This window comes from Drosophila bipectinata, chromosome 2L (assembly GCF_030179905.1).
Source record: "Drosophila bipectinata strain 14024-0381.07 chromosome 2L, DbipHiC1v2, whole genome shotgun sequence".
Classification (NCBI taxonomy): domain Eukaryota; kingdom Metazoa; phylum Arthropoda; class Insecta; order Diptera; family Drosophilidae; genus Drosophila; species Drosophila bipectinata.
This window is the reverse complement of record NC_091736.1, coordinates 19,711,425-19,726,362: the sequence shown is the minus strand read 5'-3', so window position 1 is coordinate 19,726,362 and position 14,938 is coordinate 19,711,425. Positions and strand designations below refer to the sequence as shown.

Below are 14,938 nucleotides of genomic sequence, written 5' to 3'. Positions count from 1 at the left end.
GGACACAATTGCAGTATTCGGTATTTTTAAGCCTCTCCATCTCGAAACCGATTTAAAAAGGAATGTCATTTAAAAATCAGGTCTTTAAACTGTAAAGTTTCTGTACAAATTTAGGAAACAATAGTTTTATAAAACTCATATTTGTCGCAAAAGTTTACATTTTAGCCACCCTATAGTTAGATTCGTCCAAAAAGCTCGCTGCTTTCTGTCAAATCGCCATATTTTTCCTAATATTAATGAAATAGATATAATAAGAAACAGGCAGAAGCCCTGACAATGATCGTCTTGATTATACGTGTCATATTTTTATCGTGTCACAAAAACAAAATTTTCAGGATCAAGTGTCAAAAAAATATATTATAATGTAGTACATTTTGGCTTTAAATTAGCATATCTGACGCCATTCAAGAAATAACTCTTTGACAGACGTACAAGAATAGCAACAATAAAATCCATTAGGGTCATAGACGAAATATTTATTCATTCGAAATATATTATTCTCTTCGCCTGGCTCCCAACAATGAAAGCTAAACACAAAAGGCAAAACGCGTCAGTCAGTCAGTCAGTGCAACTTTATTTCAAGCTAGAATGCACAGGACTCCTCCGCCCACGGGCCACCCACAAAACACAGTCCCACCCCCTTGAACGACGGGCGGCATACCGGAAGCAAATGCTTTTGTCGCCAGGCGTGTGTCGGTTTTTTGTGTTTTACCCTCAAAATGCATAAATATAAATGTGTATCTGAATCTTTTTCAGAAAGTCTTGATTAATGTTGGCGTACGTTGGCTTTTACCCCTACCAGCCCGCCACTAACCGGGGTGAGCGGGGAAGGGCAATAAAAATGTTGTCACACATCATTTAGCATCAGCAGGCAGTCCTAGCTAGGGAACACTACAGGACTTTAAATTTATTAAAAACTGATGAAGTATTTAAGTTTTATATTGGACACCTGATACCTTTCTTCATTTCGAAACCGCCGCCAGGACAGGACCCGCCGTTGCCATTGCCTGCCGGGCATCATAATGAATCTAATCACTTACGCTCGAGTGCATCAATTATGCTTCCATCAAGCATCATCAGAGCCAGGAAGACGACGAGGCTGGGTGGGAGGGCCAACAGGATGGGGCGGACGGATGACAAAATGACTCCGGACCGGAGAATAACTCCCGGCGCCCAAATGACAGGCGTGGTGGACTCCCTGACTGAACAGAAGCGACGACAAGCCCATTGTTAACTGCGAAAATTTGTTTGCAACGTCATCGCAACAACAAGCTCATCAAAGGCTGTTAACTTTATGATGAGCATGAAAAGTACTCCCATACACATACACCTTGTAGTATACACCCCACAAACTGGCCAGGGAAAGTGAAAAATTCAAGCCCATGAGGGGTTGAAGTATTAAAAACCAACTCATAATCCTTTTTCTACCATAATTAAACAAAACGTATATTTAAATTAATAGTGAAATAATATAAAAGACAATACAAGACAACATTTCTTAGTAACCCATAACTTTATTAATAAAAAAACCTGCTTCTGTAAGGCGTACCAGGTATAATATTTTACGACTTTTTTTCAATAATTCATTGGTAAGAACAGATAGTTCTTGTAAGTATATCTTTAAATGGTTGCATTTATATTTTATACAGCCCTTATTTTATAAAGTCCTTTGTCCTAAAGTTCTCTACAACCATACCTTTCAAAATCTCGAACCTTCTGGTCATCTGTGTGAAGAAACCACAAAATGTTTTTGCCATTATTAGAAAAATATTAAATTTCATGTGGCTGAGTTCCAGGAACACCGACGGTTGGCACAGGGCTTTAATTGCTGTGAATGCGAAAACTTAAAAGTTGTTGCCTTTTATGCGGTTGCCGTCAAAGCGAAACTCAATTAAGCTGCACCACCCCTCCGCTCCTGGTGACGGCGTGCCACCCCCGATTAAATTTGCTGATACGGCAGTTGACTACGGCAACAAGGACATCAATGAGGTTTTGTCATGGTTGCCTGGCCAGCGCTGCAAATGCCTTTTCAAAAGGCATTTTTAATTGAAATTATCCGGTGCTGCCGTCTTTGCCGCAGATGAAATTTGCGTTTTTCTGCTTTGTTACCTTGATGTCCTGTGGACCTGATTGACATGTGAGCCGTTCGTCCTGCTACTGCTACTCCGTGAAAGTTTTCCCTCAGCTTTATCCATCTTGTTTACATCTTTGTGCGCTAATAGCGGCCTTAAGACGCTGAACGATACGCCATAAATCCCTATTAATAACGCCGTCTTAAAGGGGGATGCTCGGCTGTCTCAATCTAGCAGGGATACTACACTAAAAAAAATAAGGAGTAATACACAAATGAAATTATGTTTCATTTATCTTTGTTTCTAAAAAAAAAAAGGCTAATATGTGGGAAAAATGTAAGCAGAGGATTTACCATATTTTGTTCGTTTTTTTTTTAATACTTATTAAATTTAAGTTCTTTTAGGGTGTTTTTTTGAGTTTCCGATAGGAAAGATTTTAAACTTAAAGACTTAAGTAGATTAAACGACTTTTATGTTGTGTCCCCGGTCTTTGGGACATCAACTCAAATGAACGACGACAGTAAAACAATTCACGAGGCACGCCCGGTGCTAAGGACTTGAGAGCAGGGATGTGCTGGCCCATCGACAGGATATAAGCCGGCAATATGCGTTAGGTTGCCAGCTTCCACTCTAAATATGCAAATATAGTCCTTCTGAAGAGGCGTGGCAGCAGGGGCGTTGCAATAGCAGCAGCAGCATCAGCAGCAAACAATGAAAGTAAATGCCAAAACATTTTATTGATTATCAGACGGAAAGGAAGCTTTGACTTCTAAAAGCACAGTGGTTATATAGTGATTTTTTAAGGAAATAACCTATTTTATTCACTAAGAGAAAATATTCAATTTCAAGTTGGCCTTCCACGTTGTTTAATTTTAGGGCATTTTTTATAGCTTGGTTTATAATTGCCCGACCAGCGAATGTGGTGCCTTCCCTTAGATGTTCGAGTATTATAATTCTACATAATAAACTGGCCAACCAAACTCTGACCCGATTTTCGAAAATCATTATTCAGATGATTATCTACTCAAAATATTTGTTTAAAATCTCAATTTCTAATTTATTTTGATTTAGATCAAAGCACTAATTAATAAATACATAATCTGTCTACACATCAGCTTAGAAATGTTTAAGATAAAGCGTAAAATGTATTCCAAAAGTTTACATCGTCGAAGCTCGAAGGACATATTTATGATTCGTTTAGGTACTAAAAAGGGTATAAGAATACGTATAGAAACATTTGTGATTTTAATCCACTTATTTTACTATTGATCCCAGTGTACTCTCGCTACTTCAGTTGCCATTAGACGGCGCCGACAAGTGTGCTACACTTTTTTCGCAGTTGTCTGATGACAATGGGAACCGGAGTCGAAGTTGGAGTTGGAGCAGGAGTCCGTGCCTGAAAACAGGAGTAGATCTGCGCTGGTATGGGTAAGAGCATTGAGCATTTTAATAACCGCAGCAGAGGAGCGGGTAAGCAGGGGCAGAGAACGACGAGGGGCAGGAGAAGCGTTGGACGGCCATAAATTATGCCACCCACCGACTGGAAAAAGGCAAAGCATCGGCTGTCGTCCTTCGAGGGCCGCCCGTTGAGCGATTTGTAATACACAGCTCCCTTTCTGCCGACTGCGCTTTTGGGCGAGGCGTGGCCCAAAGGACCGCCCCCCGTTTGACAAAAGGGAGCAACTTTAAACTTGAAAAAGCAAAGGGGGAGCTCGCATCCTTAGAGCCCTTCAAGTGGTCAGTGCGGCGTCATAATGCAATTGTACAATTTTCTTAAAAGCTGACTGTCGCCGACAATAAAATGTAACATTTGCCCATGACGATGATAATGCCACCACATCTCGAGTGCACTTTGGGCCATTCAAAGATCGCAAAAGGCATTACAGAAATTAAAAATGCTCCCAAATGGGCAATGAACCCCAAAAACACACATTTGGTCAACGAAAACAATCAGGCAAATGGTGTGAACACAGGACATTTTAGCTAATTGAAATGTGTTCGCAATGCAAATAAGAGAAAACTACATGGGGGCTTACGCCCAGTTGCCAGTGTTTTGCCAAAAAGTAAATAAATATAAAAATAAAAGTGCAAAGCCTTAAGAGCTCCTGGGAGTCACGTTTCCGCCAGTGGATTAGCTCAAAGCCCGCTTCGCTCCTTCGCAGGACCACCTGTGGCTGCTGCTGCCCGCCAGGATGCCGCAATCACGTTTCAGGTGCGAAATGAAGATTTATAAAATGGCAAATTGATTTAACGTGCCAAGTACTTCTTGATTCCACAGGCAGTCGCTGACTTGATAAAATTTTAATGCCCTCCTCAGGGACCGACAGCGGAATAAAACCAAACCCTCCCTCATGTGGTTCAATTTCACCCCAGAGGCCTCGTAATTGAGGGTTAAACTAGTATTTCGGTTCATCAACAGGTAATACCAGGCCGGATTTTTATGACAACTTGCGGCTTGTTAGTTCGAATAAATAATGCATGAGACAACTTTAACCTAACAAGCTCAGCTCTCCATCGTCCCTGTAATATTCTCCATCCCCCAATCGAAATTTGAATACTTTGCGGCATCACGTTTTTCGACTTTTCTTGCCTTTTCTTTTTTATATTGCCAATTGCGTCGCGCATTTTTGATTATTTTTCCGCTTTTCATCTTATTGGTAATACAATACATCCAATTGTTTTTTTGGCTTTTCTTAAGCAAACAGAGTCGGAAAAAAATTCAATTAAATGTAATCGCATCTTCTTCCTTCTGAGCCCATGATTGTTCTAAGGGAGATGCTTGAAGAAAAAAAGTGAAATTAAAATTGAATAAATAGCCAAATAAACACGCTCTTTGAAAATAAATGCTAATTTCGCGCTTTTTCTCAAGTTTCCACTACAGAATATTGAGAAGCACTTCCGTTTTTTATTTTTCATCACCCGACTTGAGTGAGGTGGCACGTGCCGGCGGATATTCTTTTAATGTGTCGCTAAAGTTGGAAAACTCGACTAAGGGATGAACGGATAACAAAATTAGGGTTTAAATTTGTACAATATTTTCTGGTTTCATAAATTCTGATTTAATTTTGAAGAGAAACTATAACTATACATAAAACGTTACAGTTTGCTCCCATAGACTCAACATAAAGTGCATTTCCATGTCCTTTTTGTAGATAATTGAGTTGTGATACCTCTAAGTGAATTACCTAGCCGGCAAACTTTCCAATTAAAATCAGATGCAATTAATAATAATTCCTTTATCGAGCCATGCCCACATTTAGCCATTCGCTTCCACTAACCAGCTTAAATGGGGAAAAAACGTTTTCAATTTGGCGAGGAGGCAAAGAAATTCAATTAACCTCAAGTGGATGCCACAATGATGAAGGCATAAAACAAAGGCCGAAGCTGTGGTGGCATTCACACCTCGTCAAAGTCAAAAGGAGCAGATTGAATGGGACACGGGGGAGGCTGTGGACTACAGAACATCCCTGGGCTCAGACCGTTTAGCCCCACAACTGATATTGCTGCCCGAGGTTATCGATGGCATATTAAGCTTCCAGGACCTTGGGCTTGTGAGGCAAAATCGGAGTTGGTCCATGGAAAGTGCTCAGAACTCGGTCTGATTAAGAGCTGAGCAAACAAATCACGAACCAGCCAGCTTGTTTGCTTAGCCAGTGTCTAAACATCGCTCTCGACTGTTTTTTAAACTGTTTGCCAAGCCTATCCGAGCCGGGAAATTTCCAACCAACCCCCAGGACCTCCAACATTTCGACTCGGCGTGTAATTAACATTTCAATTTTGTTCATCAGCCAAATGTATCTCTTGTGCTCCAATGCGCTTTAACCTCTACTCCGCCCTGCAACCTCTATAAATTTCGGTTCGGGCCAATTGTTGCTACTGTTCGGGGTTTAGTGTTGACATATGCAAATTTTTCACCGCCCCCGTCGCCGTTTACAAAGTTTTTTGATTACTTTTAAGCATCCCGAAGGGAGCTGAAATACGCCCTGTTATTTGCCAACTTGGTGCTGGATTTTGTGGATGCTTCAATCTCATCGATTGTTTGTTTTTTCCTGGTTTTATTACATTTCTGTTTAAATGCGTAGGACGTAGACAAGGAACTAGCCATTAATCATTTTGATTTACCTGAAGTATAAATTAACCTTTGAAGTGAAATGAAACATGATTTATGATTTAAAATGGACTAGTTGGTACTTAAAATGCCATCAACTATGCTATATGATTCCATAAATAAACTTAAAAATTTCGAGCATACTCGCAACTTATTACGGAAAGTTTTAAAAACTGGCCCTTAAATTTATTTAAAGTTTTAAATGTTTATTTTACTTATTCGTAAGATAAACAAGAAAGGAAAGCTAACTTCGGGCGGAGCCGAAGTTTATATACCCTTGCAGTTAAAACCGGATATATATCGCAAACATCGGATATAGTTGGCAGATCCTTATGATTACATCATAATAAAACCAATTTACTAAAATACAAAATCTAAAATAAGTCCCAAACTTCTATCTTCCAAAATACGAAAGTTGATATTTCTACCAAGTACCATTTCCGATCGTTCAGTTATATGGCAGCTATAGGTTATAGTCGACCGATCCTAATGAAATTTGGTAGGTCGGATCAACTGGCCAATAATAGAATCTGTATTAAGTTTCAGCTTTCTATCTTCAAAAACACGAAAGTTAGGTCATTTCCGATCGTTCAGTTATATGGCAGCTATAAGATATAGTCGGCCGATCCTTATGAAATTTGGCATGTCACAATAATTTGCCAAAAATAGCTCTCATGTCAAATTTGAACTCTCTAACTCTAAAAACACCAAAGTTATACCATTTCCGATCAATCAGTTATATGGCAGCTATAGGATATAGTCGGCCGATCCGGGCCGTTCCGACTTATATACTGCGTGCAAAGAAAAGAAGGGTGTGTGCAAAGTTTCAAGACGATAGCTTCAAAACTGAGAGACTAGTTCGCGTAGAAACGGACAGACAGACAGACAGACAGACGGACAGACGGACAGACGGACAGACGGACAGACGGACATGCTCATATCAACTCAGGAGGTGATCCTGATCAAGAATATATATACTTTATAGGGTCGGAGATGTCTCCTTCACTGCGTTGCACACTTTTGGACAAAATTATAATACCCTCTGCAAGGGTATAAAAATAGTTCATGACTAAATAGCATGCATACTTGATATTATTTTTAATTAAAGAAAAGTATACATTAATGTTTTTTTGTATAATTTATTATGGTTTTAGTAACTGAATCACTTATGAAATATTAAAAAAAAACATATCGAGGTTCCTTACTCTATTTAGCACGAAAATAATCTAAGAACTTCTATACGTGGAAAATATTAACAACTAGTGTTGTGCCAACCAAAAAAGACCTATCTTAAGTTTTTCCCACCTGTTTTTTATAATGACCTGTAAAAATTATAATTTTTCTATTTTCTATATAACAATTAAAATTTTTCTTGCTGTTTTTTGATTTTGTTTATCCCAATCAAATAAATTCCAAACTCTTTTTTTTTGCAATATTTTATTTTATTAATAATTAATTTTATTTAGTTAAAATCACATGTTGTTTTCCATTCAAATACATAACAAAAATCAGATTTCAAACAATTGGCTTATCATAGGGGTTAATCGATATGGATTGATATGATGTTGCTATGATATTCTTTAGGTTCATTGAGAGAGATATGGCTTAGAATCCAAGCTTTAGATCCTAGTCTATGGCATCCTTTGATACCGACTCCAGGCTATTGCGAGCTGAGGTCGCTGGCTCCCACCACTACGGCCACATCCACATCTCTGCCAACTCCGTCGGCAGTGTTGCCAAAGAGTACGAGGTCCTTTCCAAGGCATTCCAAAAGGATTTCTTTTTTTTCCTGCTCCTGTTCGATTTCCTTTTTTAGTTTTATTTTGCTCTCCCTTTCAACGTCTGCTCCCGGGCCGTGGATTGTGGTTTGTGTTTGGCGCCAGTGACTGGGCCGGGGTTTTTATAGCTGCCGCCACACGGACGGAGCTTTCCGCCCGGAACGGAACTCACCCCGCCGGAGTGGAGCGTGGAACTTTCGTGTTGAGTTTCGTGAGCGAGTCGACGAGTGTTGAGTTTCCCGCAAGGCAAATGGCAACAATTGTAGCTGCCTAATTGGGTGTATCTACCAACATACTTTTATATATGTACTTGTACGCGGGGCGTTTATGTAAACAGCTTTCCATGCGGCTGTGTGGGTGGTCGTCCGTGTGACCTTATACACACAAGGACACCCACGCAATAGGAGGAGCTAAATCCAGAGACATCCAGGATTTCTAATCGCAATGGCCGTCACTTGAAAATTTTGCCCATCTTGGCAATTCTCATACAATTAAATGGAATTTAAATTATGCCCATTGCCCATAGCCTGGGTATAAGCCTTCCATTCCTGTGAGTAAGTGATTAAAGCCATTAACGCAATTATCAGAGATTATAAAGATTTGTTCGCATTGGGATGCACAGGCAGGAACTCGCAGCGGGTGTCCTGGGCATCTCCGGTTGAAAGACAATGCGATTCTCCGTAATCCAGGGGCTTCAATTAATGGAGTGTCGACGTGGGTTGCACGCAAAAAAAGGGGTTGATACTCCGCCCCCAAGTCAACCTGCCAGGGGATGTTTTCAGACATGTTTTTTTAATTTTACTTAATTTTAATTTTTTGTTTGACTATTTATAGTTGAGCGCTGCTTTCCATGTCTGATGACGTCAATAGCCCACATTCCTGTGTATCTATAGTTTCATAACCAAGGACGTAGTTCGTTTTTGTGTGGGTTGTGCTTTGAAAGTGCAGAAGGCTTTTGAAAAAAGGTCAACAATCTCATAACATATACAAAATTAAAATGCAAAACAGTAATTAGAAGGCTACAAATCAGTTGAACTCCAATAAAAATTAAAAACAAAATTTACAAAAAAATATTTTCAAAAATGAGGCTAAAATAAATAAAGGTTTTAGATCAAGAAATGGAGGTTCCCAAACCAGATCCAAATGGAATGTCCCACTCGGATGGTACAAGAAAAAACCGTGAAGGATCGGAAAGACCTTCAACCAGTACTCAGAAAGCAAATCAGGAAATTATAAAAAAGTTAAAGAAATCAAATGAACTTCTCCTTAAGAAAAAAATATATTCTTTGCATTCTATGATAACACCTAAGGAAGAAGAAAAACCGACCACCACCAATAAAGAAACTCTTCAAATTCCAAATGAATCAACTCCGGATTTGATTTCTGAGGACTCCCTTGATTTTAATGCATTTCTTTCTAACGAGCATCCAGCCTTTGGAGCTGCTTATATTGATGGGGATTCCGACTGGGACTGCAACCGTGAAAACAACTTTATATCATTTGATTCCGAATGGGACTCTGATTTTAGTGATGATCTAGAAAATAGCAATGTTATGGTTGAAAGGAAAAAGAAATCTTCTAAAATGCCCGATGAGGATATGAGTGAAAAGTTTCGGGAACATTTCCTTGTGACTTTTCAAAACCTGCCCAGACTATCACAGATATCTTTGGATGAAAACCGAAGCAACAAAAGTAATACGGAAATCAAAGTTTTAGAAACTGATGGACTTGATAAAACGACTTTACAGGTTTTCGAGCAGGATAATGCAGACAATTCGAATGAAGACCTTATTACTTCAAACTATGATGTGAACAAAAATTCTAAATTGGACAATTTTAAAAACACCGCAAAATTAGATACGGCTATTGTGGATGCTAAAACTAAAACGATTGAAAATGAAAATATTGAGAGTCCTGTTTCAAATAACACAATACCAGCCGTGCCCAAAGATGAAGATCTAGATCAAGACGAAAATAGAAAAAGGCTTTCCTAACTGACAACTAATATTAAAATTAAAAAGAATTTTCTATGAAATTTCTACCAAATTTTAAAATGATTTTGTTTAATAAAATCAATCCGTTAAATCGCCTACTATAAATACAAATCTTTCCTTTTTTTTTTGTGACCTAACAGGCGTGGCCACTTCAAAGTCTAATCATCGCCCGGGAAACCAAAAGGACGAAAAGCCTGCCATAACCATGGAACAAAAATGTTCGGGCAACTTCATGACGCTAAATTAACTAGCAGACATTTCTATTAGTTCGGAATGAATGCCAAGGCAATTTACGCTTAATATATGCATGATGCTGTCCGCTTGATAAAACTCGAAGAATGCCAGACTTTTCGGTGGGTGGTTGGTGGGTGATAGGTTGTAGGATTGTTGCTGGGCTTTCCAGGTTGTTCGGACGACGCGTCCTCCCCTACCGAGCTATCTCAATTTTTCCTTGCCACGTGGAAAAGTTTAGTTTTTTTTTTAACTTTGCCTGCTGGCTTTTAATGAATTTAATGACATGGAAATGGCCAACAAACGTTTTGAATTTTAATTCATCAGGTCACATATTCTTTATACTTTAACGAAATCAGGCACAATGTTTTGTGTGTATTTAATTAAAATAAGATATTCAAATCTTAAAAATGTGGATAAAATTATTTTAAAAGCCTGCCATTCCATCAATACCAAATCGAAAAGTTATCAAAATAATCGGCTAAAATCATTGTTATCCCCTGGGAAGGTAATTTGCTTGCTGGTATTTTAGATACACACCCTAAACGAATCGAAAGGGTATTTGTATCTTCTTTGGAAAATGCAACAGCCCAAAAGTCCTCCGAGTCCTGGGGAAAACGATTGCCAGTGAGCTGTCTCAGGGAACTCCCAAAGTACCTTTTCACACATGAGCGCCCCAGTCGCAGGATAAAAACAAGAAAGCAAAGCTAACTTCGGGCGGAGCCGAAGTTGATATACCCTTGCAGTTAAAACCGGATATATATCGCAAACATCGGATATAGTTGGCCGATCCTTATGAGAATAGGAATATATAATCCAATTTATTACAATACAAAATCTAAAAAAAGTCCCAAACTTCTATCTTCAAAAATACGAAAGTTGATATTTCTACCAAATACCATTTCCGATCGTTCAGTTATATGGCAGCTATAGGATATAGTCGGCCGATCCTAATGAAATTTGGTAGGTCGGATCAACTGACCAAATATATAATCTTTACCAAGTTCCAGCTTTCTATCTTCAAAAACACGAAAGTTGGGTCATTTCCGATCAATCAGTTATATGGCAGCTATAGGATATAGTCTGCCGATCCTTATGAAATTTGGCATGTCGTAATGTTTTGCCAAAAATAGCTCTCATGTCAAATTTGAACTCTCTAACTCTAAAAACACCAAAGTTATACCATTTCCGATCAATCAGTTATATGGCAGCTATAGGATATAGTCGGCCGATCCGGGCCGTTCCGACTTATATACTGCGTGCAAAGGAAAGAAGGGTGTGTGCAAAGTTTCAAGACGATAGCTTTAAAACTGAGAGACTAGTTTGCGTAGAAACAGACAGACGGACAGACAGACGGACAGACAGACGGACAGACGGACAGACGGACATGCTCATATCAACTCAGGAGGTGATCCTGATCAAGAATATATATACTTTATAGGGTCTGAGATGTCTCCTTCACTGCGTTGCACACTTTTGACCAAAATTATAATACCCTCTGCAAGGGTATAACAACAACAACATGAAAGCCAGAGGCAGGACATCAGACATGGAGTTGTGGGGTTGGTGGGATATGGAACCCTCAATCCTCCCGTCGTTTGCTGTTGTTGTAAATCACAAAGTGAAACCGAAACCGTTAACGTGTTGCGGTTACGCTTCTGACTTTGCTCTGAGCTGCAAAAAAAAAAGGAAAAAAGTAAAAAGGGAGAACTGAAGCAAGTCATTCCATTTGTGAGGCTTTATTAAATGGAACTGAGTTGGGGCAATGTCCTGTCTCGGATTTTTTATTGCGATTTTTTTTTGCAATGTTTTGAGGCCTTTGTGTGAGTTTATCAAACTCCTTACATTTGTTTTCCTGCAAAACGGAGGCTGTTTTTTCCCAGCAAACTTTTCTTATTTAATGATTGCTTTTAGAGAGCAGATTCGATTGGGGGAGCCATGAGATGGTTTCGCATTTCAGCTTGAGAAATGTGAAATTGTTCCAGTTCCTTGTAGATTTGTCAAATCTTTGACACAATGATGCATAACGTTATCTGAGATTTAGGAAACACAAAAAAACCACCCAACAAAACAAGCGACTTTGCGAATTAATCTTCTTAATGTTTTGGGCCTGGGTACTTAGAAGCCGAAATCACTTAATGCGATTGCCGAAAAAGGAGTTCTGGGTATCTGCTAATTGGTCTGCCCCCGCCAGAAGATGCACCTTGAAAATGCGCGTATCCCTAGGATACTCGGACTCGGTGCACTTTAGATGAATATAATCATATCACTTTCCGCACGATTTAACAGCAACGCAATTTTGACGAGACTCGGTCCAGAAGAAGGCTGTTAGCATGGCAACCGCATTGTCTGCTCCTGCATGTCCATTCATTTCTATATTTTTGCACTGAAAATGTAAGTGGAAAAGTTTTTTTATAAGAATAGATCAAAATTTAAAATTCACATTTTGATTATATTATAATCTTAAGTTAAAAATATTGATATATATAATATTCATAGTTTTTTTTCCTGATCAATTATTTTTTCTGTGTTCCATTTAAGTTAGTTCAATACTTTTTTTTGGCTTCGCATTGATTGCTCCGCAATTGCGCAATTTCGCCCACTGACAGCATTCCGCCCACTGAAATATTGCACAGCATGCGGAGGAGTATCGGGGTGACTGGGAATATGACTAAAGTCGGGGCTCCTGTACCGCTGCCATGACGCATAAGCTGCGATAAAAACTGTTGTTCGATAAGCATTTTGTTTGCCTGTGCCGGGAGTTGTTATGGAGTCTGTGACTCAACAAAAGTCATGAACTTTTGTGGTAATTCTGGGCAGAGGGGAATCCAAGGAAGGAAACATCTTCGATGAAGCCATAACGAATCAGTATTTTATGTAGAACTTTCTAAAGTTCTTTGAAATTGTGCAAAACTGTAAGGATTCTAAAAATGTATTTGACTTGGGGCATGTTAGTCATACACATACTTATGTATATGTTGCAATGGACTGATTGATAATAAAAATTGTTCCTATCAATAATATGTACATCTATATTTAAATTTCATACAATTGGAACTTTAAAACATTGCCTCTGCTTCATTATTTTTTTTATAATAAATTTCCTAGTAAAAAATTATCATCATTTACCGAAAAAAGTTCACGAATGTAAAGAGCAACTATTTAATAAAAAAAAATTTTAAGTGGAAATCTTGACTTTGGTGACTTTCTTCCAAATTTGTACTATATATGGTTAATCAGAAGTACTTTCTGTGATAGCCTTCTTAAAACTTGTGAAAAAACTCCTAAAAAATATGGTGTGTTTGTGCTTATTTAGTATAAATTGCCCGGGACTATTATTAACTTTGCTTAGTTAGTTCTGAATTCCAAGTCGTAAAGTGCACAAGAAGTTCGCGATGGATGCGGGTCGTATAGTTATTGTTCTATCCATATTACTTCTGGCAGACTTTAGTTTTTGCTCTGAAGATTTATCCGAAGAATTAAAAAACGTAGATATGTTGGATTCTGTAGAACATCCAAAACTCATCGAGAAAAGAGACATTCTAAGAAAAAATCCATTAACGGGCTTAACAGCTTATCAGCTTATTGACCTTGTCGAGAAACAAAATGAAAGTATTAGAATGCAAAACGAGACAATAAGTGAGTTTAAATTTCAAATGAGCCAAATGTCCTCGGTAATTTCAAAAAATGATGAAATTATTAACGAAAAAGACGAAGAAATTCTAGCCAAAGAGAATGAAATCTTGGAAAAAAATAAGGAAATTAAAAGAATACAGGAACTATTGGTGGAACAGGAAAATGTTATCCAAGAAAAAACACAGATGATCGATAGAAACAACGAACTTTCGATAAAAAGAGACAAAGAATTCCACGAAAAAGAGGAAATCTTAGATAAGCAAAAACAGGAACTAACTGATCAAGTAAATTCAATCTCACAAAATCTGTCAGGAACCATAGATGAACTTTCAAAATGTATTGAAGTTGATAATTGTCCCTACGTAGGAACTGGAATTTATAAAATAAAGCTCCCCACTTCACCTTCATTTGAGGTGGCATGTGACGGAAATGGATGGATCGTAATCCTGAGAAGAATGGACGGAAGTGTAGACTTCAACCGCACTTGGATTGAATACAAAGAAGGCTTTGGCAATATAACTGGAGAGTTTTTTATTGGCCTAGAAAAGTTGCATTTAATAACTCAGTCAAGGCCTTATGAACTTAAAATCCAGTTGGGCGACATTGATGGAGACACAGGGCTCGCTCAGTACGATGATTTTCAGATTGCCAGCGAAGAGAAATTTTATGCTTTGGATATATTGGGGAGGTGTTCCGGAAATGCCAGAGACGCTCTAAATTTTCATAGAAACATGAATTTCTCGACTTTCGACAACGATAATGACAAGGATATTGATGGAAATTGTGGTAAATACTACGGTGCTGGCTGGTGGTTCAATCATTGTTCTACAAGGTAAATCCTAATTTTGAATTCGAAAACAAACCATTAAACGTGTTTATTTTTTAGTGCACTGACTGGAAAGTATAACCAGGATGGCCGGACCCGGGGCGCGGTTGAGGGGATCATGTGGACACTTTGGAAGCCAAAGGAAATCTCTCTAACAACTGCTCAAATGATGATAAGACCTAAGTTTAATTTACTTTAGAATTATCAAAGTTGTTATTTTTTTTAATTGTTTTTTATTTCCGGCAATAAAACTACATACATACCATAAAAAAAATCAAAAATAAAAATATAAC

At 38.4% G+C, this 14,938-nt stretch overlaps 1 protein-coding gene across 1 annotated transcript; it reads right to left on the bottom strand.

Moving 5' to 3' along the window:
* Positions 1–7,621: 7,621 nt before the first annotated feature.
* LOC122322227 (uncharacterized) lies at positions 7,622–8,040 on the bottom strand. The gene has a single exon (XM_043213845.2). It carries the CDS (start codon positions 7,944–7,946, stop codon positions 7,812–7,814), a length of 135 nt encoding a protein of 44 aa, XP_043069780.1. The 5' UTR covers positions 7,947–8,040; the 3' UTR covers positions 7,622–7,811.
* Between the last annotated feature and the right edge of the window lie 6,898 nt (positions 8,041–14,938).